The sequence below is a fragment of the Pectinophora gossypiella genome, chromosome 7 (genome assembly GCF_024362695.1).
Source record: "Pectinophora gossypiella chromosome 7, ilPecGoss1.1, whole genome shotgun sequence".
NCBI classification, from domain to species: domain Eukaryota; kingdom Metazoa; phylum Arthropoda; class Insecta; order Lepidoptera; family Gelechiidae; genus Pectinophora; species Pectinophora gossypiella.
Window position 1 is genome coordinate 7196143 of NC_065410.1, and position 25318 is coordinate 7221460.

A 25318-nucleotide genomic window follows, 5' to 3' on the forward strand; every position below is an offset into this window, starting at 1 on the left:
TCCGGTTCCTGCGTCGTTAATTGGGTCGTTCTTCTTTTTTATCGACAATAAAAAAACATTTTCTCAATTTATCGGATTTAACATCTTTAAAATTACAACGGCATTAAATATTTTAAAACATCATATAAAGATGTGTCTGTAGAGGACAATTTAGTGGTTCTCTTTATCTTGGTAACATACTTTTCTTTTTAGACGCATTCCAAAAAATATTGTGATAGAGTGGTCCTTTTCATCGGAGACAACATTTCAATTTACCACTCTGTCACAGAATTTTGTGAAAAACAATCAAGCTACTTTAAGGACTAATTGAGGAACCGATTAGTATTTTGCTTGTATTTTGAGTATAATAAGATAACTATATTTTTGGACAATGCAAACATAAAACAAAATTCTAAAAGGTAACTTATCAGAAGCAGAACGAAGGACAGATCATTGTCGATAAAAAAGAAGAACGACCTAATTAACCGTGAAAAGTATTCATAAATTATTCACTATCGACTGAAAGTCAATCTACATAAGTAGCAATCATCGAACTTATTTACAAATTCATTATTTATTTATTCATCGTTTGTCTTACGTATTTGTTTACTTTATTATTGGTTTAGATGATTTCGTGCTTCGGAGGGCACGTTAAGCCGTTGGTCCTGGCTATTAGTCGTAAAAACACCTCCACTAACCCGCATTGGAGCAGCGTAGTGGAGTATGCTCCATACCCCCTCCGGTTGATTGAGGGGAGGCCTGTGCCCAGCAGTGGGACGTATGTAGGCTGTTTATGTTATGTATGTCATTATTAGTTTACTCACAATCATTAAAAAAACCTACTTGTTTGCACAAAAGAAGCATACGTATAATCATACAATACTGGAATACAATAAAAAAAAAGTACAAAAGCCTTATTGTTGAGGTAGTTATAACGTGCAAGCAACGTTTGGACGATAAGGCCTTTGAGTGTTATTTACTTAGTCATTCACTGCACTGTGTTTTACATTATTCCCTGTTTGCCACTTTGTCATAAATAAAGGCATAAATTTCACTGTTTCAATCGATAGCATATAATTTATTTTATTGTAAAATTTACTTACGTCGCCTTATAGTTTTCTTTTCTTATCGTGTGGGTTGTGAAGTGAAATACCAACCTCATCAACCCTGGTGTCAGTGTTATTACTGAGCCACAAAAGGCCCTTCAAGGCTCATGTAACGACTATATACTTACATCAGTAAGTAGTTACCGGGACCAACGGATTAACGTGCCTTCCGAAGCCCGGATCATCTTACTTTCGGACAATGAGGTGAATAGCCTGTAATGTTCTAACCAAACTAGGGATTAAAAAGTGATTTTTGTGATATGTCTCCACCGGGATTCGAAGCCTTATAGTGAAAACCAAATAAACGCCTTTTTGAAAAACTACATTCTGATATGATTTTCTTCAATAAAACCCCGATATCTTTCAATTAATTTCATTCCGCATAAAAATTTATACTATAGTTTTTTTACCTGGATAGAAATTAGGTTGTCTGTAGCGAAGTTTTGTTAACAAAACTCACATCCAACTCACATCCTATTGTGCGTATTTTTATTCGTATGTTTATGTCCTTTGTATACGTCGTTGTGCAATAAAGTATTATTGATTGATTGATTGATTAATCCAATTCATAAAGACATCGCTTATGTGGTTTTCACTATAAGGCAACGCTATGAAGTCCACGCGGGTGAACTCGCGAGAGTAAAATTAATTTGAGCAAGCAACTCACCAACGACGTACATGAACCCATGCACCTGTGCTGTCTGGAATGAGGGGGCGTCGGCCGACACCTCGCACGTGTAGCGACCGTTCGCCACGTCTGTCGCGTTCACTATTGTCAACCTCTTTGAGTCCGTCTCGTCTTTCTGTAAAAAAGAAAATAAGTTCATCATTCACCTGTAGGCGAGTTCTTTCTGTCGTATCGCACCAATCTATTAATTCTGAGTTATATCATTAAAACTTAGTAATTCTTTGATCTCGACTAAGTCAATGTTCGGCATCACTAGTACCGGGCTCATTTACCGGATGAGAACCCTCAGTGCTCCCTATTTGCCCGGTCAAGTAGTTAATGCCATCTGAGTCAATCCTGGAATATTTAAGTCACGTCAAAAAAAGAAAAAATTCGTCGCTGCCGCCATTGCTTGGCTAATATAATTATAAAGACTACAAATAGACTAGAGAGCTGATTGTCAATGTTGCCATTTAGAAAAAAAGTCGCTAAAACTGGATCTTTTTATTGCACTGCATCATACGAACATAATTGATATTAGGAATTAGTTTATTTTATAAAAAAGGCGTGAAAAGTAATCTTAGACATAAACCATCTAAATTAATAAAATCTAACGATGTACCTACGAGCTTGGTATACGGAGAAAATAGTTATGTTCATTATAACATTATTATAACCCGTCTAAATATAGTTATAATATTTAAGCTTAACAAAAACAGATGAATGAAGACGTCTACATTTTGTTAAAGTAACAAATGTGAAGTAATTTTCATCCTTACGGCAATATTGAAGGGCCGGCAACCCTCATATCCTAGCATCATTGAGTAGGTTAAGGCATATAGGGTCAAGAGGATAGTTTCACAAGGCCACATTACATCACTTTGGGTCAAGAAAGACCAGGCTTAAAATCGTTTTGCCGAACAAAATGTACAATAAAATACGGAAAACATCTCATAGTGTTCGCATTTAGAATTTATGCCCCAGAATGGCCTGTTGTTCGTAGAGCTTAGTTTTAGAAACATTGTCTCGCAAGCTGTAAAAATGCCGACGGGCTATAAACGACAAACAGCTAAAACATGGAAGTTTTATCGTTGTGTTAGATCTGTAAAATAAGTAGAACTGCTTTCTTTACTTACTGGTTAGAACTGGTTTACTCTAGTGGTCAGATCGTTCGGTTCAGAAGCTCGGGCCTTTTGAGCGGAATTCGATTTTTGTAAAGGAAATTGTAGAAGTCATTTTAAGATACTGCTTTTAATATATTTACTTACTTTACAATCTGAATCACGTCATTGCCCGAAAAGTAATATTGTTCCTGGACGCTTCGTCGTTGAACACAGCTTCACAAATTTAGTAAGTAAGTACGTAGACTAAGAAATTGTTCAAGTTGGAAGAACATTTTTCTAGCAAAAGAATTGACATTAAAACACATGAACTCACGCCTATTTCCCACCGGGGTAAGCAGAGACTATGGAATTCCATTTCCTTCGGTCCTGACACACTTCTCTTGCCTCCTGCACATTCATCAATCGCTTCATACACGCACGCCGGTTTAGAGTAGATCGTACTAAACCTTTTCTAAGGACATCTCCAATTTGGTCAATATACGTCCTTTAGGTCTTCCTCTGCCAGCCCTACCATCAGCCTTCGCTTTATATATCGTTTTCGTAATCCTATTATCCTTCATCCGCTTTACGTGTCCAAACCAACCTAACATTCCCTTCTCAATCTTAGTCACTATATTATTGTCTTTTACGTCACATCTGTCTCTTGTCACACTGTTTCTCACTCTATAACACAACACCGCAGATGCTACGCAAAGACCTCATATCTACGGTATTAATCCTACTTTCATGCTTCTTCTGCCATACCCAACATTCACTACCGTACCGTCAGCTTAGGGACAAGTACTGCATCTTGCAAGATACAGACATTAAAAAAGTATCATTTAAACTGGTATTTTATTAATATCCTTTTTAAATTACAAAGGCATTGTTTCGCCTTGTCTTTTACTTAGCCTTTGGTTCAAAGGAAATTCATTCACGACAAGGGTAATTAAGCGGAGACAAGCTAAGGACGAAAACCGTCGTTAGTGGATGAAGAGAATTTGAGTGAGATTAAATGCATGTACTTACAATAGATTATGTTAAAAGGATACACGATACGTCACCAAAGTTTGATGATGTATCGTTTGATAAGGTCAATTAGTTTTACGACATTAGAACGCAAACGAACTTTGCGACGACATATAAGTTTCCAACTAACATTAATTTGCTCATTATCACTGAGACATATAATACCGGGTTTTTACCGCGTTAAATCAGAAATGAGTCTCCCATTTGCCTATGATGCCGACCCATACATACTAATACTTACTCAGACCTGCCATTTACCCAACTCAACTGACTAGCCCAATTAGGAATATACTTAGAAGCTTATGTAATACTTATTTCCCCCTACCTACACTGCTACTTACTATTTGTTCTGTGAACACCATGGTTTTGAACAGAAACGTCGAGAACAGCTCGATTCAAAACGCTACGAGCTGAAGCCGTTGAAGGCCCGACCACCTGCAGCCATAACTTACAATTATATCGGAGGTGTGCTGACGTGCAGTGAATGTGGCCGTACATTCACTGCTAAGATCTGTTACGTCAGCCATCTTAGGCGTTCCTAGATTTGAGACTTACGTACATACATACTTAGAACATATTCTTGCCTGAAATACCATCCACTTAAGTCAATATAGTCGTAAATCTATTGTTACGTAGTTACAACTATTATAACGGTTCGATCGGGTAATAGCTCGAACGCCTTTGGTCTGGCCAAGAATGGACATCCGAGGCAAATCTAGCATAAACCATGTCAAAATATTAATAATAAATAAGTAGTTAAATAAGGCAAAATAGTACTTACTTAGATGGGTAAAGAATATTTTTTTTTATATTGACTTTTATTGTAATTTAGGTGACGTACATACCTCTAGTTTTAGCTGCAAATATAAGAGTCCCAAAGGCCAATTTGATTCGAGAAAAGGTTACGTAATGGGCAATTACTGTCGCTTTATCGTTGATAAAAAATTGCGCCACCAAAATTACGTGTAAAGGCACTTTAAACAATTCACCGCGCGGTCTCTGGTAAGTCCTTAGACCACAAGTCTATGACGTAACGGATCTATTTGTGTGTCAGAGTTTGCCTGCCAAATTCTTTGTAAATAATTTAATTAGTAGAAGTTCCCATTTGCCATGGAATATTATACTAATTCGGTTCTTACTTATAAATAGATTATGAGGTGTCTGAAATTGACATCAATCAATTTAAAAGCTAATATAGGTTTTATAAAGGTAAGGTTGCCTAGAAAGAAGTCCCGGATTTGATTTCTGATCGTATCAATATAGGATTTTTTTGGAGTAAGTACCTACAACTTACAGCCATTCGTGGTAATTACATTCTAAGATAATTAATGATGAAGGGCATAATGAAAGGTTACCAGCCCATCGCCTGTTATCCTTCACATCAGAAAGAATATTTTCGTCTATTTTACCTTCTCGATATACCATACAGATTATTAACCATCCAAGTATTTTTTATTCATAGCTATGCATAGAACATTAATTACCTAACTTTACTTATATTATTTTCAGCTAAAATTATTCTATGCTAATATATTATTATTTTATGTTATGTGAAATATCCTAAAAGTGATCGTTAATGATGTGTACTTGGAACGATTTTAAAACGGCTAAAAAACGTCATGTGGGTACGAGTAAATGTAGAGAGTTGCGTGCCTAAAATGAGTTGATTAAAAATTCTATTTTTAAAAGGTGTTTGCCTGTGCAAATGAGGTTCCATAGGGTTGCCTATTTTAAATATCAAAACTGAATGTGTTCTAATTATTTGAAAATAGAAGGAAGTTGTAAGACGAAAGAAAATTATACTTTCGAAGTGCTTATAAAATAAGTACTTTTTGGACAAGAAAACTAGTTATTGATCGTGACATTGCTCTAATAATCAGTATATTATTATGAATACGAGGGTTTCTACAAAACAAACAAATTATAGCTTTTTGGAGGAATAGGGCCAACAGATCCTTTTTCGACTTTGCCGCTGTCATCATAGCTACTTTTGACACCTAATTAAAAGTTACATAAACAATTTCCCTATCCAAAGAGTTACGCATTTTTGTCTTTTTTTTGCCACGGAATGAGGAAAGACGTAGGAAAGGCCCTAACGCGCATTTTGTATAAGAACCGCAGTTGCCGGGTCTGTCCCACTCTTTTTTACTACTACTCCTACAAGCAGATAAATACGATAGCTCTACTGCTTCTCAAATTCCATGGCGAACCGGCATGTATAATTTTACGTGATAGGCTGCAATATTTATTATTCATAAGAATAAGATGTGCAGCAAAATTATTTTGTAAATTAATAGTCGATCATAATAATTGTTTTTATCTTTCTCTCCATGCATGATAGTCGATATTTGACTTATTTCCATGCAGGTTATAATACATAATAATCTTTAGTATATTTTCGAAGAGCTCCGTGTGTCGTAAAGTTGAAGTATGAACTATTTACTCATACTTTTATGGCGCGCGTGTCGCGTTCACTTGGCCCTTCCAACCTCTGTGTTTAATTTATTTGATAATATAATTTGTTATATGATTTTCTTAAGTGGTTAGTAAAGCTGGAAAAATACTAGAACTATTAATAAAATACTTCCAGTTTTTCGGGGTTAGTTCTTTTTGGTATGCGTCATGTCTAGCCTCCATAAAAGAGGTGCCGGCCCTATTTCCTCCTCGGAAGGAATGTAATCCCTCCACGGTCCACCCGACCCTGTCGGCTCCCGGAGATTGTGCTATTTTCCCAACTGACATAATCCTTTCTAAGTGGAAAAAAACTTTGTACACCTTTGTGAATACTTTCATTTTATTTGAAAAATCGTCCCATACTCATTAGGTACCTACATTTTTTCGTTTCGTGCGCAATAAATATTCGTATTATGTTTGGAGCTATTGTGTAAATGCTGTTTAAAAGCCTTCTGAGAAAGAAAAATGTGAATAAAATGTTTATTGCCAACAATAGTGATAGGGATTAGTACCAATTTATCTATTGTACTTCATAATAGATGTGATGTGAGTGGGATGTGAGGGGCTCCAAATGACACCTTTCGGAACCCAAGCCAACCTCGCCTGCACGCGGTACATCCTGTTGTTTAACGAAAGAGGCTCTGGCGACCCACCAACACGCACTGGACCAGCGCGGTGGGCTTATGGTCCAAACCCCCCCCACAATATGACCTCAACACATCAAAAACGGCCCCCAGTCCCCGGCAGCCCCGCTGTCCGTGGCTACGGTAACGGCGGGGCAGGGGGTGCGAAGAATCTCCGGGCTGGATTCGGCTAAGTTGTAAGATCTCATGTAGAGTCAAGCTTCTAACTCTACACGCCAACTATACAAATCCTAAGTTCCCAAACTCTACACGTTAGGTAAAATATGTGGCTTCACCGTTTTGCTACCATCACATGAGCGTAAGGTGAAAAAACTATTAGGTACGCTGTCACCTTAGATGTATGTAACATTTTTTTTTCTTGTAGTGTAATCAATCTCAATATTTCTTCACCGGGGGGGATCGTATATGATGTATATTTGTTTAATGGCAATCATCATTACAATCCTTATCGTAGAATTCGATATTATTTGTCATCAACGAAATAGAATCGACAATCAGTCATAAAGAGCTTTGTTATAACAAAGTAACGTGGTTTATTCGATGAGATTAGATTAGATTCTCAGAAAAGATTTTCTCCACAAACTATTATGGACGGTTTTTTGATGGTGCTTTCAATTAATAGAAATGGATGTTTTTGTTCTAAGTAACAGTATGCAGTATGTAGTAGTAGTATGGAGTAGTAATTTCTAAAGTTGACTGGTGAAAATAGATTGTACTTCTACAGGTTTTTGTCACAATCATTAGGGCTAAGAAAAAATAAGTCAAAGTAGCTAAGACGCTCTGTCGAGGGATATGATGAATCAGGTCATGCGAATGGACAAAGTAATAACTCGAGCAGGGCTAACATGCGCAGCGTGATAAAATTTTTACACGGACATTTTATCGAATCGTTTTTTAAACATCGTTTTGTCGATTGGTGCTAATATGTGAACCCAAATAAGTCATGTCGTTCTGTCAAAATTACGAACAAAATCACGTGTCACGCATGTTAGGGAAAAAAGCAAACTTCCTTTATTATATTTTATTTTATATTTTGGATTTAAAATTTATTTATTCAAACAATTAGAAACAAAACAAACACATCTTATAAATAAAACACCTCCTGCAATGCGTCACATCGAGGCAAGGTTGAACAGGCTGGCAGCATTACCCCTCTGAATCGCCAGGCTAATTCTCTGACAGAAATAACTACCAGCCCTAGCATCTCCGTATTTATATTTTGAATTTCCTGTGTTTATAAATTTTGTTGGCAGCGTCAATCTTACAAGACTCCTCACAAGGCTCCGCCTAGTTTGGGTACCTCTGTTCATTTTGTAAAACTTATGTTCTACTCTACCTCAAACATATGCCTACTTTTTTTATTTCTGATACTAAAAAAAAATTGATTTGATTTATCGATTTCGACAAAATGTATTGGATCGATCGATAATTGTATCACGTTTCGCATGTTAGCCCTGCTGGTTATTATTTTTATACTCATCCATTTTGAGGGTTCAGAACCTCAAACAGTAAAATTGAATTTTTATACGACCTCTTTGTTGTCCGTCCATTGTACGACCACTTTGTGTCTGTGAAGATCTCTCTTAACAGAAATAAACTCCCATCAGTGTGTCTCTTTTCCGTATGGAGATATCCAGTTGAAAAACATCTAAGTAATACTAATTTACTGCGGTTACTTGAAGTTGTAAAAAAATCAAGCTACTAAATGAATGTAATCCTGAAATACCGCTGTTTTTTAACCCCCGACGCAAAAACGACGGGGTGTTATAAGTTTGACGTGTCTGTGTGTGTGTAAATGTGTATGTGTCTGTCTGTGGCATCGTAGCTCCCAAATGGATGATCCGATTTTAATGTAGTTTGTTTGTTTGAAAGGTATATCAGTCGAGAGTGTCCTTAGCTATGTTTGGTGGAAATCGGTTCAGGTCTTCAAGGTCATCAGGTCGTTTTTTACGTGTGACAGGAATTTTACATGCTCAATTTTTTGCTTTTTATAGGGTTAAGCATTTTTAACCTTTCGTCATAATGATTGAGTACTATTAGTTAGACCGGGTTTGTTTTTATTTTTAATTTTCTGTAGCCTAATTTTTAAAATTTAAAAATTATAGCTAAACGTCTTACAGCACAAATAAGCAAAATAACCAAAAGTCGTTAATTTACAAACTTATTTGCAGTTGATAAACTAATCGCGACCTATGTCGATGTAATATGGAGACAGTTAAACAATGGCAAAAAAATGCTTTTGCTATTACAAAGAAGCTCACATGTTAATTAAAAACAATGGAAATTAGGTACCTAGTTATCTTTTTTCTGTTTAGATTGTATGGTCAATAACCCAATTGACACTGGTGTCGGTTACTTCGTGCCTTCAAAAGCACCTGAAATGACTCGTGTAACTGCTTCTTAATTAAGGTTATTTATGAATACTAATTAATTGAGATATTTTCATCATAATGTGTGGGAAGTGAGCGAAGATAAAAAGACGCTATTAAGAGATTAGACTGTTGATTAAAGCGTTATTAACATCGACGGCTGGTAATAGTTATACATGTTATCGTATTTCTATGTGTAGGAGTTTCTATGTAGGAGAACTTAATTGATATACCTTATAGCCTTAATAGTCTTCTGCTTATAACGTTTGGTTCACGGCCTTCTCTCTCTGGGCGGGCTCTATTCTTTACACGTAGGTGCTCCATAATGCGTGAAATTTTATCATTAGGGGTTGTGTACAATCTTGAAATAACTGTACTAGAAAAATACTCACATAATAATGGTACTTTCCGGTTACGCGTAGATCCGTGTTATTTTAATGTACTTTAACATAAGTACCTAAAAATGTACATAACATAACATACACCGCCTATATCCGACTCACTGCAGGGCACAGGTCTCCCCTCAATGAACCTTCACAATCACAAATACATTATATAAAAATTAAAGTTTAAAAACTAAAAAACCGACTACGGAAAGTCACGTTTTAAAAAGTATGAAGCAGGAAAATAATAAAAAATTAAATTTCTCTGAAATTCTTTCGAATCGTCATGTTTAGGAGATAGACGTGGTCGTATGGTAAGTAAAATCTAAGGACAAATTAGCATACGACAACAGCTACCATCTAAACATGAGTACGGAAAAGAAATCAGAAAAAATAAACCTCATAATTTTTAAAGCGCCATTTTCCGTAGTCGGGATTTAGTTTTTAATATTTTATTTTTATTTATAAAATTTCTCTGAAATTCTTTCGAATCGTCATGTTTAGGAGATAGACGTGGTCGTATGGTAAGTAAAATCTAAGGACAAATTAGCATACGACAACAGCTACCATCTAAACATGAGTACGGAAAAGAAATCAGAAAAAATAAACCTCATAATTTTTAAAGCGCCATTTTCCGTAGTCGGGATTTAGTTTTTAATATTTTAGTTTTATTTATATTATTTTGGGGTCTTAGTTATTAAGATAACGTGCTTCCAATGCGTGTTTTATGCAAGATTTGGAGATAAACCTATCCGGGATATATCTCAGCAGTTATTATTTATTTATTTATTTGTACAGAAAGAAACATACAAAGAAAACAGACAGTACAGTTAAGATTATCTCTAAGAAAGAGATACGGTTACCTGTTCTCAGTTATGTATCAATTCAACGTAATTATCGCGTAAATACAGAGAAACCCGCAAGTAAAATCTAGTAATATGTACTTACATATTTAAAATCTGCGAATAAAGTCCTTTAGTTTGATGCCAATATATAGGTAATTGTGATCTTTCGAAAAAATATTTTTTTTTATCCTCAGTTTATGTCCTCTAGAGGGCGCCACATTGAATTTAGCATAATGTCACATAGCCTATAACCACCGGTCAACAAAGACGCTTTTAGTGATACCTCATTTGTTAAATTCTGACAAGTGGTTTAGAATTTCGATTGGAACGGTTGTGCAACACACATACACATTATATTATATACATACATACTATATGCGGTCAAACACGTAACCCTTCTTATTACTTCGCCGCAGTCAAATAATAAACAGTGTTGAATCGATGAAACACCTAACATCATTAACGATTTTCCATTTAAATCCGATTCTATATAATTGTCATTCATAGGTTTAAAAGGTTTTATTGAATTTTAATTGCAAGTTTGTTGCTAGGGTATTGTCAATGTTTATAGAAAACGTGTGTAAGCAATAGTCAATTATAGGTATGAGTAGATTATTCATTTGCCTAATAGTTGAAAACTGAAGTTTACTATGTGGAATTGTAAACTAAGCTGTAATTAATAATAATAAAGTAATAAAGCTAAATGCTCTGAATTCCGTACATAACAATAAGTTATACAATGACCCTAAATAACACGACTCCAGTGGTAAAACTACGCATAATTTTATTTAATTAATTTCCACTTAAAACTATGCAGGGAAATATAACGAAATACCTACGCTATGAAAGATAATAAAAGCAGCAGAGATAAATTGAAAGGTATTTAATGATATTCTAATTATCTTAGTTAACTTAGTTATACTTATTAGAGGGTAGTATTAAAACACCGGAAGTCAATCTTATTACTAAATTCAATACTCTTAATGCAAAAATATCCTGGAATCTTTTGTCTTTTTGCAAATATCCAGTTGAGAACTTACGTCAGTTGGCGACATACAGAAGTTATAACTGGATATTTGCAAAAAGACCAAACATTTTAGGATATTTTTGCATTAACTGTATTGAATTTGACCACTGGTGTGACTATATCCTAATAGGTCAGTAAAAAGAGCATCCATTGGAAGATGAACTAAATACCCATACTTCACCAAGGTTTCTGTTAGACTAACGTTAGGTGGTGAGATAGGGCCTCAACTACTGAACGACGTTCAAGGCAAACGTGAAATTCTCCAAGAACGGCAATTCAACATTACCCTTCTATTTGGTTAAAATAAAACTACTTTTATTCGCACACAAATCAGGAAAGGTACTTTTACGGCTTTCGTTTGAGTGGAGCGTGACGTATTGGGTCATCAACAGGCAAGCTAAAATACACGGTCATTTATTACAGAACATAGAGGGAATACGTGTAATTACCATTTGCCGTAAAGCCTTGTATTGTTCCCATGTTCATTTATTATACAGCTTAACATAAATGAGTTCTGGTGTAACTCAAAATGTCACGTTACACTGGCACTGTAAATTAACTGGCGTTACAGGCACATCGTAAAATTTTAGTGGTCAACACCCTCGTAAAAATTAAATGGACGGGCGTAAAAAAAAATATACGACTTTTATGAAGTAAATTGGCACTGAAAAATTAAGCGTGGGGATAATGCAGTCCCATATGTAGAATAAAGTAGATACGTACGCAGGTTTAGCAATTGAATTGCTAAGATGAATCTGATGAACCGTATGATGACAAGACAGTCTGTCGCCGATATGACCATTGCATTGGACAGGACATAATCTCCCGTCATTGATTTCCACAATGTGTCCGGGATTTTATTAAGTGTGTTAGTTGCTAAGAACCTGTTATTTTAAAGAAAGAACTTGGAAATAAGTGTCATCTCTATTTTTCCACTTTACGTTAAAAAGTGTCCATTAAAAAAAACATACTCTTTGGGTAAGTCAAATTCTGATAAAGGTAACATAAACATGATCAACAAGAAATGAAAACAACTGTTTATTATACGCAGTAGCACTCAGGTAATGAAATACACTGTTGTTTGTTTGTAACTGGGTATGTAAGGATTTTTTTTTATGTTTTTAAATTATATTATGCTATTATAAAAAAAAACACCGACAAGAGCCCAGCTCTTATATAAAGAGAGAGAGATTATAAAAAAAAACTAATTTGAATATTTTTGCTTTTCATACATACATAAACATACATAAACTCACGCCCGTAATCCCTAATGGGGTGGGCAGAGCCACAAGTAATCAAAGACAACTTGCAGCCACTGTTGATACAATGTCGTAAGCTGGATATGATGAACCTTATGGTATTTTCATGCAGTTGTTAATTTTTTATTAAATTATTACCTAAAGTTGGTTGAATGACGTTTATGCCTTTGCCTTTGCGATACAAACTAAGTATCAAAATTCTAATATTATCATTTTTTGTCTCTTACATACGGAATTTATAATAATTTATTTATTCAAACAATTAAAAACAAAACAAACACATCTTATAAATAAAACACCTCCTCCAATGCGTCACACCGAGGCAAGGTGCCCAAAACGGAATACGGAATACGGAATTAACTAAGTAAGTATAAATACATTTGTTGTCATAAATAGTTACCTTTTAATGAAATTTACGCTCGTGTGAAGTGTAATTTACCAATTTTAGTTTGTGTCAACGGTCTTCTGATGAAAATTAAATATTCAACATACATTTCGGGGTGTCATTTACAACCGACAGCACAAATAAAAGTACCTATTTACGTAAAGCTTTGCGACCCCATTATAGTGTTTATGGCTGAAACATATTTCGGGACGTGAATGCTAATGAATAAATTATTGCCGCAGTTGAATCGAAACTGAAAATCGACTGTAATTCATCTGCAATAGAACCGCATTTATTGTGTGATTGAAATCCATCCGAACAAAAACTGCATCGCGATAGTAATATTGGCTTGCAGCGCAAATTATTACAGTCCGTTTGTATGACCTGTTGACAATCCGATATTAGTATTTAACTAGGTACTTTATTTTAGAGAAATTTGGTATCTAACAAACTTGCAACACCTAAATAGTTGGAATATCACGGCTGAATCTAACAGATTCCAGTACCTAGTGACGTCAATTTGTTAGTTCAACATTCCATAAAGTTAAGATTAACCCTTTGAGCAACATGAAACATTACGGAAAATTGTTTTTACAGGCTCCGTGTTTTACAAGTTAATAATATATTTACATAACTCGATGCTTACCCTCGCGCTCAGCGAAACTAGTATTTTAACTAGTATTTAGTCTTTATTTAAACATGACTACTACAAAGTTACGAATCACATTACTGGGATAAAAAAATACAAAATAAAAAAAGAGAAAATACAAAAAATAGTGTGAAGTGTGTAATTACATGTTAATTAGTAGTATATGTTGATTTACAGTGAATTTTTAACTACTGAGACCTTACACTAGCTGCAGATTACATTGTTGTTTTTAATGATAAATGTAATGTTCACTTGTGATATTTAGTTTAATGAAAAAATGTTTTACATAATGCTATCTTATATTGAAGGCATTAAATAAATAAGTACATAGTCGTAATTATGTTATATATACTTTCAATTGAATCGAATGAATTAGTAAATTATAATAATTTATTTGGAAACTAAAGTATAGGTATTAGGATGAGAGATATTAAGTAACGTATAAAGACAATGTAAAAAGTTTACATACAGGGTGTTAGTGACATCGTAACGAATACTCAGCGGGATGATTCAGACCATGATTCTGAGTTGATATCAAGTGGAATTTTCCGTCGCAAAATTCATGTTTTTTTTTAGTTTTTAATATGATTTTCAATTGTATACTTTTGCAATGGTATACTTTTGCAATAATTAACTGAATAATCCCCCTCAGTTTTCGTTACGATGGCATTTACACCCCGCACAAGTACATACGGTAGCCATACAAGTAGGTAAGGATGTTAGTGACACCGTAACGAATACTGAGGGGGATGATTCAGACCATGATTCTGAGTTGATATCAAGTGGAATTTTCAGTCGGAAAATACATATTTTTTATGCATTTTTAAATTATTTTCAGTTTCGTACTTTTGCGACGGAAAATTCCACTTGATATCAACTCAGAATCGTGGTCTCAATCATCCCTCAAAGTTTTCGTTACGATGTCACTAACACCCTGTATAATTAGATACTTAGTTTTGGTCAAACAGGAACTCGGTTTGTAATTTTATAACATTCACGCGCTTTATTTATAGTAAACTATTTTGATCGGATCGATGCGTGATAAAATATTAAACAAGGTAAGAAGAACTTTATTTGTTTGTGGTTCCCGACTCCGCATCTCATATTCATTTTCTTTTCCCTCAAAAGGTAGTTGTGTATCTGGCGACATCGGATTCAATGTAAACTGCGTCTCATGACATTTCTCTTTTATTTTCTGTTCTGAGTGCAAACTATTCATTGCAATTTAAATAATAATTTAAGAGTAACCGAGAACAATGGTTTAACGTGCCTTCCGAAGCACAGATCGTGTTACTTTCAGACAATCAGATGATCAGCCTGTAATGTAAGTGAGTAATCGTTACATGAGTCGACCGGGTGAGAGCCTTCAGCGCTCCCCATTTGTCCGGCCAAGTAGTTAATGCCATCTGTGGCAAATCTACAATAAGTCACGTCAAAAAAAAGTTACATGAGCCATGTCAGGAGCCTTTGGCGGCTCAATAATAACCCTGACACCAGGGTTGATGAGGTTGGTATTCCACCTCACAATTGACCCTACACGATAAGGAGAAGAAGATTGAAAAGTGTATTCCAGTGGTCGACAATGACACAGATTTTATTTTACTTTTATTTTACAGTTTTAAAAATAGTGCTGTCCTTCTTTAACGATGAGTGCAAGAAAGAAACAGAGCTAGTTTTGAAATAGACAAAATAAATATATAAAGAAAGAAACATTTATTACTAAAAAGAAATCAAGTTGGTGTCTGCCAAAATAGGCACTAATATCAACATTATAGTAACGCACTTGTTCCGCAGTTTGCAGTAGATTTAGGGATTATGCTTGTCTATGTGATGATCCTATTCAGGAGCAAATCTACCATATCCACTTGCCGATGTAGATGTGAATTTGCAAGGAAGACGAAGTAATGCATCAGATACTTGCTAAGTACTCGTACGTTTAATATTGTTAGTCCCTTCGATCGCTCGGGTATTTCGTTGGTGCAATAAATCCAGTAGAGTCATAATATATGTGAGGAAAGTTTGCATTTTCTTCCAAAATTTTAAGTTTCAATTCAATTCAAAATATTTTATTGCACAAAAAAGTACTTACTGAATAATATTGTCAGTTAGAAATAATTTTAAACGGCTAGCACTTGTTGAATAATACTGATCATCCCACTTAAAATACGAGAGACGAGTCATCGACCCATTTCAACTCGAAGGTATTTCGAAACACATTGTACTTAATTTCCATTTTATTTCTCTTTGTATATTTTAATGTCAGCGGGTTCTAGGCTGCGTAACATAGTTGGTTTATGTTACGTTAGGCTGACAAATTTAATTTACGTCTTCCAGACATGCAAAAAGGTTCGGAAATAGAAATGGTTAGGCTGCTTCCAAAAAGCTAATATTCGAAGTGACTTTATTCTTATCTAATTCTTTATACACGTACAATAAAAAGGAAAAACCAAACAATGAAAACATAAAACAAAAAGTAGCTTACCTCTAAAAGAGATCTCTTCCAGCTAAGCCTGCTTGGAGGGAAATATTATAGGGTTAAGAAGATCACTCAGTGTATCGTATACTTCTGTCTAGAGAATACATAAAAAGAAAGAAAGAGTAAACAAAGATATATGTATAGCATACAGGTATCTAATAATTATGAAAGATAAAATAATATACACCTTCATACAAACAAATATTATGTATATAAAAAAAATATACCTACTACATATCGTTACTGTTTAGAGAGGCTAATGCTCTTTCAACCTACGCTTGTACAAGGATACGGAAGGGCATTCACGTATATCCGCTAGAAGTCCACATCTGCACAGCGCGGACGGAAAAATAATGGAAAGGGAAGTTTGTTTTGGAGTGAGGGACTGTGAGGGTTTTAATGACACATGCTCTCCTAGAGCGAGAGCAGGGTGGTAAGAAACTGACACGAAAGCGGAGGTATTCGGGACTGGGATCTTTAATAACTTTGAAAAGGAAGGAAAAGATGTGCACGTTACTATGCAGGCGGATAGAAAGCCTCTTAAGACGAGCCTGATACTCCGATATGTAATCAAATAAAATAAATATGGCCAGATTTTGGAGCCGCTCAAGCTTTTCGAGTAACTGTTCAGTAGCATCCAGGTAACAAACGTCAGCACAATCGAGGACAGGAATAAAAGGACTTGAGCAAACGGCAAGAAATACTGAAGCTGCTCGAGAGAACGGAATGAGAAATGTATGCGCCTACTCACTTCATTTACATGTGCAGGCCAACTAGATAGCATTCGTATAATTTATTGGTCCAAGCGCTCGATATAATTCGAACCGCGCGCGGTGCGGTTGTCATGCAGATCCGGCAAGAGAGCTTGCAATCCATAATCAGCCCAAGATTTTTTTTTGTTGAAAGATACGTGAACGTAGTTACAGTTCTAAAAAAGAAATGTACTTACTTTTAAAGAAATGTTCTTATTCCCTTATCACCATAAAGTTCATCATATCCATCTTTGGACTTCGTATCAACAGTGGCTGCAAGTTGTCTTTGATTACTTGTGGCTCTGCCCACCCCATTAGGGATTACGGGCGTGAGTTTATGTATGTATGTTCTTATTCGCAAAAATCTGCATAATACTGTCTTAAGCATATTTGCTTCTATCCTTGCAGAATAAAATATTTAAATTTGCTCCATATCAGACTCAGAATCTTAGTACGTTTCGTCATAAAAGCTGTAAAGTTGTTTGAAAACAGAATGTTTAAAGGTGCGTACAGAAACCTCGAATTTACGAGGCAAGAAGGGCTGCCTCGTTTGCAGTTACGTACTGCCAGAAGTCTATTTTACTTTAAACGTCGTGTATTTTACGGAGGTAATTTCGTCTCCAACATTTTTGGTACTGAGCAAAATTCTGTCCACGTGCTCGAAAGGCTTGTCATGCATACGGAATGGATTCATTTTTATGTTACCTCGTAAAATTTTCAAGTTGTAAATGAATAAGTGAGCGAGAAGGTTTCTGTTGTATCTTGTGTGTAAGTATATTACGTAGATGGTTACTTACTAATGATTGTAGGATTAAATAGTTGTATTTTATTTTATGTTCTTTATCGAATTATATTTTTTTCATATTGACTCACGCTAAGCGTACCTAGTAAAATTAATTTTAATCATATTCACATGTATATTGACTCACATTATTTTAATATCTAGTAAAATTGAAATTGTAATTTAAATATATCTGAATTAAAAATTGTACACCTAAACTGGTATGCTGTAGTAGATGTATGTAATATTGTTTAAGACCTTATTGACCTGTAGCAATTTAATAAATACATTTGAATTTGTTTTTATTTTAATATAGATTTTGTTTTGGCTATTAGTTTACTGGTAGAAAAGTGCTCTTTTGTAGAGTCAGCCTCGCTAGGAATGAAAAAACTTTGAGTATTATGAAACAGCAGTACCCAAAATTTCCTCTCAGAGACAAAGATAAGGGAGTATGAAATATAAGTACCGATTCAAAATTAGATTAACCTTGAAGTGCTCTGAAATAGGGAGGCGTACCAAATAAAATCAAATAAGAGCAAGGCCACACGATGCGATGCCTAGGCCGTTTTAAATATACAATACAAATATACTTTAAATATATATAAATTAAAACGAAATGTGTAGCACCCAGTACATTGCAATCGTAGCGTTGCGACGACGTTACTACATACAACGAGAAAATAGAAAACGGAAAAGAGAGGCTTTAGCCGGAAGATAAGGAAGTTGGAATCCAATTTAAGATCACACAGACCAACTCACTGATTGCTAGCCGTGAAGCTTTTTTGTCATTTTTCATTATTTGATTCTACCTCCCTTTGAGTCTCTTGACATGTATACATTCAAAGGTATATTCAAGAGTCTCAAACTCTACCTATTATCAAATTGCTTCTTCCTTCACCACATACTTGCTTTATAAGACCATACCTATACCGACTTGAGTGAAATACCAATACCAACTGAGAGGCTGTTCGTTCATGTAAACGCGTCTTAACGAGATTTACCACGGCACCCGAAGTATTCGTAATTCCTATCAACAACCGACTTAGAGCGGCAATACACGTCAGGATTTTTATTCGGTTCCAAAATTCTAATGAGGTGATTCTTAACATAAAATATTATGAAGGTCACGACTATGTAATTGGGGTACTCAGGAGTACTGCTATCGCGTAAAAAACTATGTACCTGTTTTCACCCAGCTTTGTCAGATCGCGTTAGGTTATAAACCGTTTTCAATGGTTGATTTGATAGATATTATACTAGTTTATTATTTATTTGATTACTAGGTGATCCGGTGAACTCTTATCACCCTTTTCCATATTTTCTCACCGATTAATCCTTCTAGACTACGGCAAACATTTCAAAACCAAAACCATCCAAATCTTTCTCGAGTTTTAGCGAGATAAACGAATAACCATTGATTTGTATTATTTTGTACATACACATACATAAACTCACGCCCGTAATCCCTAATGGGGTGGGCAGAGCCACAAGTAATCAAAGACAACTTGCAGCCACTGTTGATACGATGTCGTAAGCTGGATATGATGAACCTTATGGTGATAAGGGATCAGCCTATCGCCCATAACATTAGTCCATCATGTTAGAGGACACAATCCCTCTGTCGGTTTTTACGACATGCCCGGGAAGACAAGCAGTTGAACGTTTTCTATGTTTTTTATTTGCTCCCAGAACAGCATAGAAGAGCAGTATTATTTTGTAGATTTATTCAAATAACCCATTGAATCGGCGCTCCCTGCTTGAAGGGTAATTCGGTAAACCACACGACCACAGACGCCACAGAAGTGATTCTTCCAGGTCAATTTATCGTTGATTTCTCTGAATGCTTTTTCTACGGCTTTAATAATTGATGCCTTAAAATAATTAATTATATAATAATAATTGATGTCTTGACGACCAGTGTTAGGTATATCACAAAATCTTTGTATTTAATTACTAATCCGTGATAGATCTGTTCGAAGAACGTGTGACTTACATTTCAGTGTCACTTAATTCGACATTGTGAGTTTGAATTCATGTTTGGATCTTAAATAATTGATATCACGGATTTGTACCCGAATAATGGCAATGGGCTTGGCTCCTATTACATATTTTATCATGTGGATTGTGAGGTGAATTACCAACCCCATCAACCCTGGTGTCAGGGTTATTACTGAGCCGCCATAGGCCCCTGACATGACTCATGTAACAACTACGTACTTACATCAGTAAGTAATAACCGGGACCAACCGCTTAACGTGCCTTCCGTAGCACGGAGCTTTTTACTTTTTGGAGAATCAGGTGATCAGCCTTTTGTGATTTGTCCCCACCGGGATTCGAACCCGGGACCTCCGGATCGTGAGCACAACGCTCAATCACTGGAGGCCGTTCCTATTACATGAAACTTAAACATAGCTGGCAAGGAGTAGGTGTATATAATAGACATCTGCCTACCCCATTGGCAGGCGATGCTATGTTTGATTGTTTATGTTAATTATTAAATGAGATACGAAATTCCTGCCATAGAAATCGACGAACAATAAAATTTAAAGATGTTACCCACAGATTTTACCTAATCTTTAATTGAAAATAAATAAATAAATACTTGTGAAAGTATGAAAATACCTGCCGTGTATCGCCGCTCTAAAGCATTCCAATATCGTATACTTATACGAATATGGGTAAGGTGAATCATTGAAGACAGCGGATAAATGATTCTACGTAACTAATGCTTTTATTGTTTAGAGTGTACGATCGATTTCTCTTCAACACGGTAAATTGGTGACGATAGGCCGCGATTTATACTGGCAATTAATAACCAACCAAAATCCTTGTCTGTTATACCCAGGAATGTTCTTAAAGTGGGAATCCTCTCGTTGTAAAAATTCTTTAATTGTAAGGACTCTGGCTGATTTTCTTATTTAAATTATTCTTTCTTGTACTCTGTCTCTGTCTTATCTGCCTAAAGGTTAGGTAAAAAGTTGTTTTTACATAAGTTTTCACGGAACGGCTCATTACTGGTTGTGAAGTGACGTATACTTTTTTCGTTAATAGCCGAATTCGTGGAAATAACGGACCTACGTACCCTTTTACATTGCTGACGCTCGTTAGTTATCCCAAATGGGGTGGGTAGAGCCGTAAATATTTAAAAAATAATTAACGAATTAATCAATTGTTATTTAATTACTAATTATATTCATTATTATTGATGCACCATTTTAGAAATTCGCAGATGATCAGAAAATGTGTATTTATGCGTGTATTATAGTAACAATACATGGTTATAATTATATATAGTTAGTACTAACTAACAACTAGTTAGTAGCAGTGTTAACTAGTACTACTAATAATAATACACGCCAAGCTCCGCCAAGTAAACGAGTATACCGAAATACTTTTCTTATCACCTGAGGAAAATTGAGCACGTGGAAATATAGACCTTGAAGAGTCCCAAGTTTACGAAGTAATATGCAAATGCTTTCTCTTTCTATTATATATTTTCTGTCTCTTCTCTTTCTTTTGGCGTGTGCAATTTGTATTAGCACCTACTATGTTTTATGTTGAAACGCGATTCGACTCGACTTTGACTTCGATACAATTTGTGGTCTAATGTAATAGTTTTATGGAGAAATGCAGACCAAACAAGTAAGTAAGAATATCGTAATATATTTGATGAGGTCAATTTGTGGAACAATTACATCAAAGAAGTCAATAATATACAATAAAGTAATAAAAGTGAATTTGATGGAAGAATTCTCATCATCTCGTTCATCTCCAGGACCTATCAAATCTTCATTTGACAGATCCAGTTTTTTACAGAAGTGACTGCCTGCGTACACTTTCATCCCGCGAAGGGAAAACCCGTCCAATACAAGTTAGGTCACGTACCCCCGAAACGCGTGTTTTTCTTCATCGCTGAGATCATGAACTGAATTCGAAAATCATTGGTTTAGGCCCGTCCTGGAATATGGACTTGTGATCGCACAGTGAGTGACAAGGGTTCTTCCACGGAATAGAATAAAGAGGTTGGAAGGGCCATGTGACCGCGAAAGAATACTTTGCACTCCACTCGTCCGCAAACTTTACGACCTACGGAGCTCCCCAATATTACATTAAAAAGTTGTCTTGTATATTATATCCTGCAGGGCAAAAAACAAATATCGACTATCATGCAAGGAGCTCCCCCATCACCACAGGAAAGCTAAAAACCTTAGTATGATCGACTAAAATACTTTTGTATGCTGCCTCACGAAAAGTAAATGATAACATTGCATTCTATCACATAAAATAATACATTATCGATAAAGTGTTTATAAATAGAAATTGAATAAACTGGACTACTTCGACAAACTTACTTCTGGATTTTCCAGGCGTTGAACAAATCGTAGGAAGTGCGGAAAACAAACCTTATGTCTGCTAAAATCGAACACTTTCCCCGAGGAAGGAATTAGTTCAGCTTTTAAACAAACACAAATTCTTTGGGGGATAGTAAAAGAGAGTATAGAACAAATTTTTTATATTTAAGTAAACTGTGTAACTTACTAAAAACTTATTTTTTTTACAATACTAAACCACAATAAATGACGTAGTTACATATCTTTTTCGTTATAGAGTATGATTTAGAGTTTTAAGTTAAAATATTTCTTATGCACTTACATTTAGCCAATGCGATACAGGGTGATGCCTAGTGCAGGGATCGCTGATAACAGTTTAAATTGTACTTTGTTTCATTAATAATATTTTTTTAATATTATTATTATTTACTATCAGGTGAGATTGTGGTCAAACGCAAACCTAAGTAATTTGTAATAAAAAACTAGGTACTTATCAAAAAGTTAGCAACACATGACCCCTTTTATAAACATAGACTATAAAACAATCGCTTATCGTGGTGGTTAGCAGAGTGGTGGATTTATTGATTTTTGACCGCGTAGAAGGGACGCTCTCGTCACCGCACCCGATACATGCCGGAGTCCCACAAGGCTCCGTCCTCTCCCCTTTACTATTTTCATTGTATACTAATGACATTCCCAAATCCCCTAATACCGAATTAGCTTTATTTGCGAATGATACAGCCATCTATTCTTCGTGCCGTGGTCGAGTTATGATGACCGGAATCCTCCAACGCGCGGCCAATGCCTTGGGCAAGTGGTTTCGCAAATGGAGAATCGAGGTAAACCCGGAGAAAAGTGCAGCGGTGTACTTTTCAAAGGGCTATTATAACACGCCACGGTCACGCCGTCAACTAAAAATCATTAAGATGTTTGGCAAGCCGATCCCTTGGGAGGAGCAAGTCAAATATCTCGGCGTAGTCTTAGATAGACGTCTTACTTTCAAGGCCCATATCAAACGTGTGCGCGATCGCGCCGCGTTTGTAATGGGCCGTCTTCATTGTCTCCTTAACAAGCGAAGTAAATTGTCCCTTAGGAATCAGGTGAAAATCTACACGACTTGCATCCGTCCGATCATGACCTATCCAGGGGTAGTTTTCGCTCACGTGAGTCCTTCTCAAATCCACCGTCTACAGGTAATACAAAATCGTTTCATACGGAAAGCCACGGGAGCTCCGTGGTTCCTTCGCAATGAAAATCTGCACATTGACCTAGGTCTGCCAACCATTGCCCAATGGCTCAAATAATACTTCTTACATTATTTATACGTATATATAACCTTTAATCAGTATTCCACTTTTCTGCATCAACATCATAATATGTGGAACGATAGGGAACTCATAATATGAGTTCCCTATCGTTTACAAAGAACACACAATGTTCCAGTAGGCACAAGTACTGTTTATTACTTTGGGCCAGTACAAAAAGCTACCTATTTGTATTCAAACTAAAACACACAACTATAAAATGTAGGACTTCACACCATTTCTAGGAATTCCGACAATGAATCTCACATAAAGTTACAAGGTTTTTATAATTTATTCTATAGATCTTAAGAATTAAGAAAGTTTTTGATTTTAAAAAGTTTGTAATGTTTAAGTCTCTCTTGGTTAATTTAATTGCTTTTTACACCTAGTAGGCAGTCTCTTGTTGAGAGATTAATGTCTCAGGATATTTTTATGATTTATGAAGACAACAATATCTAAGTAATTCGATTAACCACAAATATTAGCAATTAACAGTCCGATTGCTGCAGTAAATTGTAATTCAGACAATGGGTTCATATTCTTCTTCTATCGTATCGGTTGTGAGGTGAATTACCAACCTCATCAACCCCGGTGTCAGGGTTATTATTGAAACGCCAAGACCCTGACATGGCTCATGTAACGCCTACTTACTTACATCAGTAAGTAGTAACCGGTACTAACGGCTTAGCGTGCCTTCCGAAGCACGCATCATCTTACTTTTTGGACAATCAGGTGATCAACCTGTAATGTCCTAACCAAACTAGGGATTACAAAGTGATATTTGTGATATATCCTCACCGGGATTCGAACCCAGGACCTCCGGATCGTGAGCCCAACGCTTAACCACTGGCCCACAGAGGCCGTTCATATGGTAGGTTCATATTTATTTGTAGTGTCCCAGTGGTGAAACCGCACGCTTTTAACTTCGATGATTGCGGGTTAGAATCCCAACTCGAGTCATTGAATCCGAATGTGTTTCCAACTTTTTACATGGATCGTTAATTGATGCCACATACTGAACTGTGAAAGAAAACATCACAAGGAAACGCAAGATGTAGAGGAAAGGTATTTTTGGAAGCATGTAGCCTCACCTATAATTGGAATGGAATTCCCGTCGGGTGGGAAGGTCAGATTGACAGTCGCTTCCATAAAATAGTGGAACTACAGGTTAGGTGAGTGGATCTTGGGCAAAATTGGATAAACGCTAGGGTTTATTCAGCATGTTCGATTAGCTTTTTCATATTTTTACATGGTCTTTGGGGAGAATAAGACACGCACTTAAAAGCTAACTTTGAAACCGCCTGGGAGGAACTATTTCACCCTAGTTATCAGTTTATACTTTCGATATAGGTAGTTTTTAATCCCATGCAACCCTTGCTTGCTTAGTAAGCTTACTTATCTCGAAATGGATCGCAACGACGAACCGGGAACAAAGTGCCGGCTAGCAGACGTTCTGAATGGAAACCCAGTTAATTGGTTATCGAACACCGACAAGAATTGGACGGTGATTACGTGGGTTACGCTTGAACGAGCAACCAACGTCGGGGTAAATTGCTAGTGAAAAAGATCGATTGATTTGATAAACCGCTGGGTTTTGAATCGTTGTCACGCTATGCAGCTGTAAGCGCATGGCAACGTACAGGAACATTGTTTTAGGTTTACGCGGTAAAACTAGTAGCTACCGTAGTAAGAACAGCTTTTTTCTTTCATGTGGGTTGTAAGGTCAATGATTGATATCACCAAAGCTGGTGTCGAGAGTAGAGTCGCCACAAGCC

At 36.0% G+C, this 25318-nt stretch overlaps 1 protein-coding gene across 1 annotated transcript in view; it reads right to left on the reverse strand.

Annotated features, from left to right (window-relative positions):
• The window catches only part of LOC126368077 (junctional adhesion molecule 2A-like), a 100449-nt gene that overhangs the window by 27137 nt on the left and 47994 nt on the right, over nucleotides 1-25318 (reverse strand). The window contains exon 3 of the mRNA XM_050011960.1: nucleotides 1753-1888. Coding sequence (XP_049867917.1) covers nucleotides 1753-1888 — 136 coding nt within the window. The remainder of the gene's footprint in view (nucleotides 1-1752; nucleotides 1889-25318) is intronic.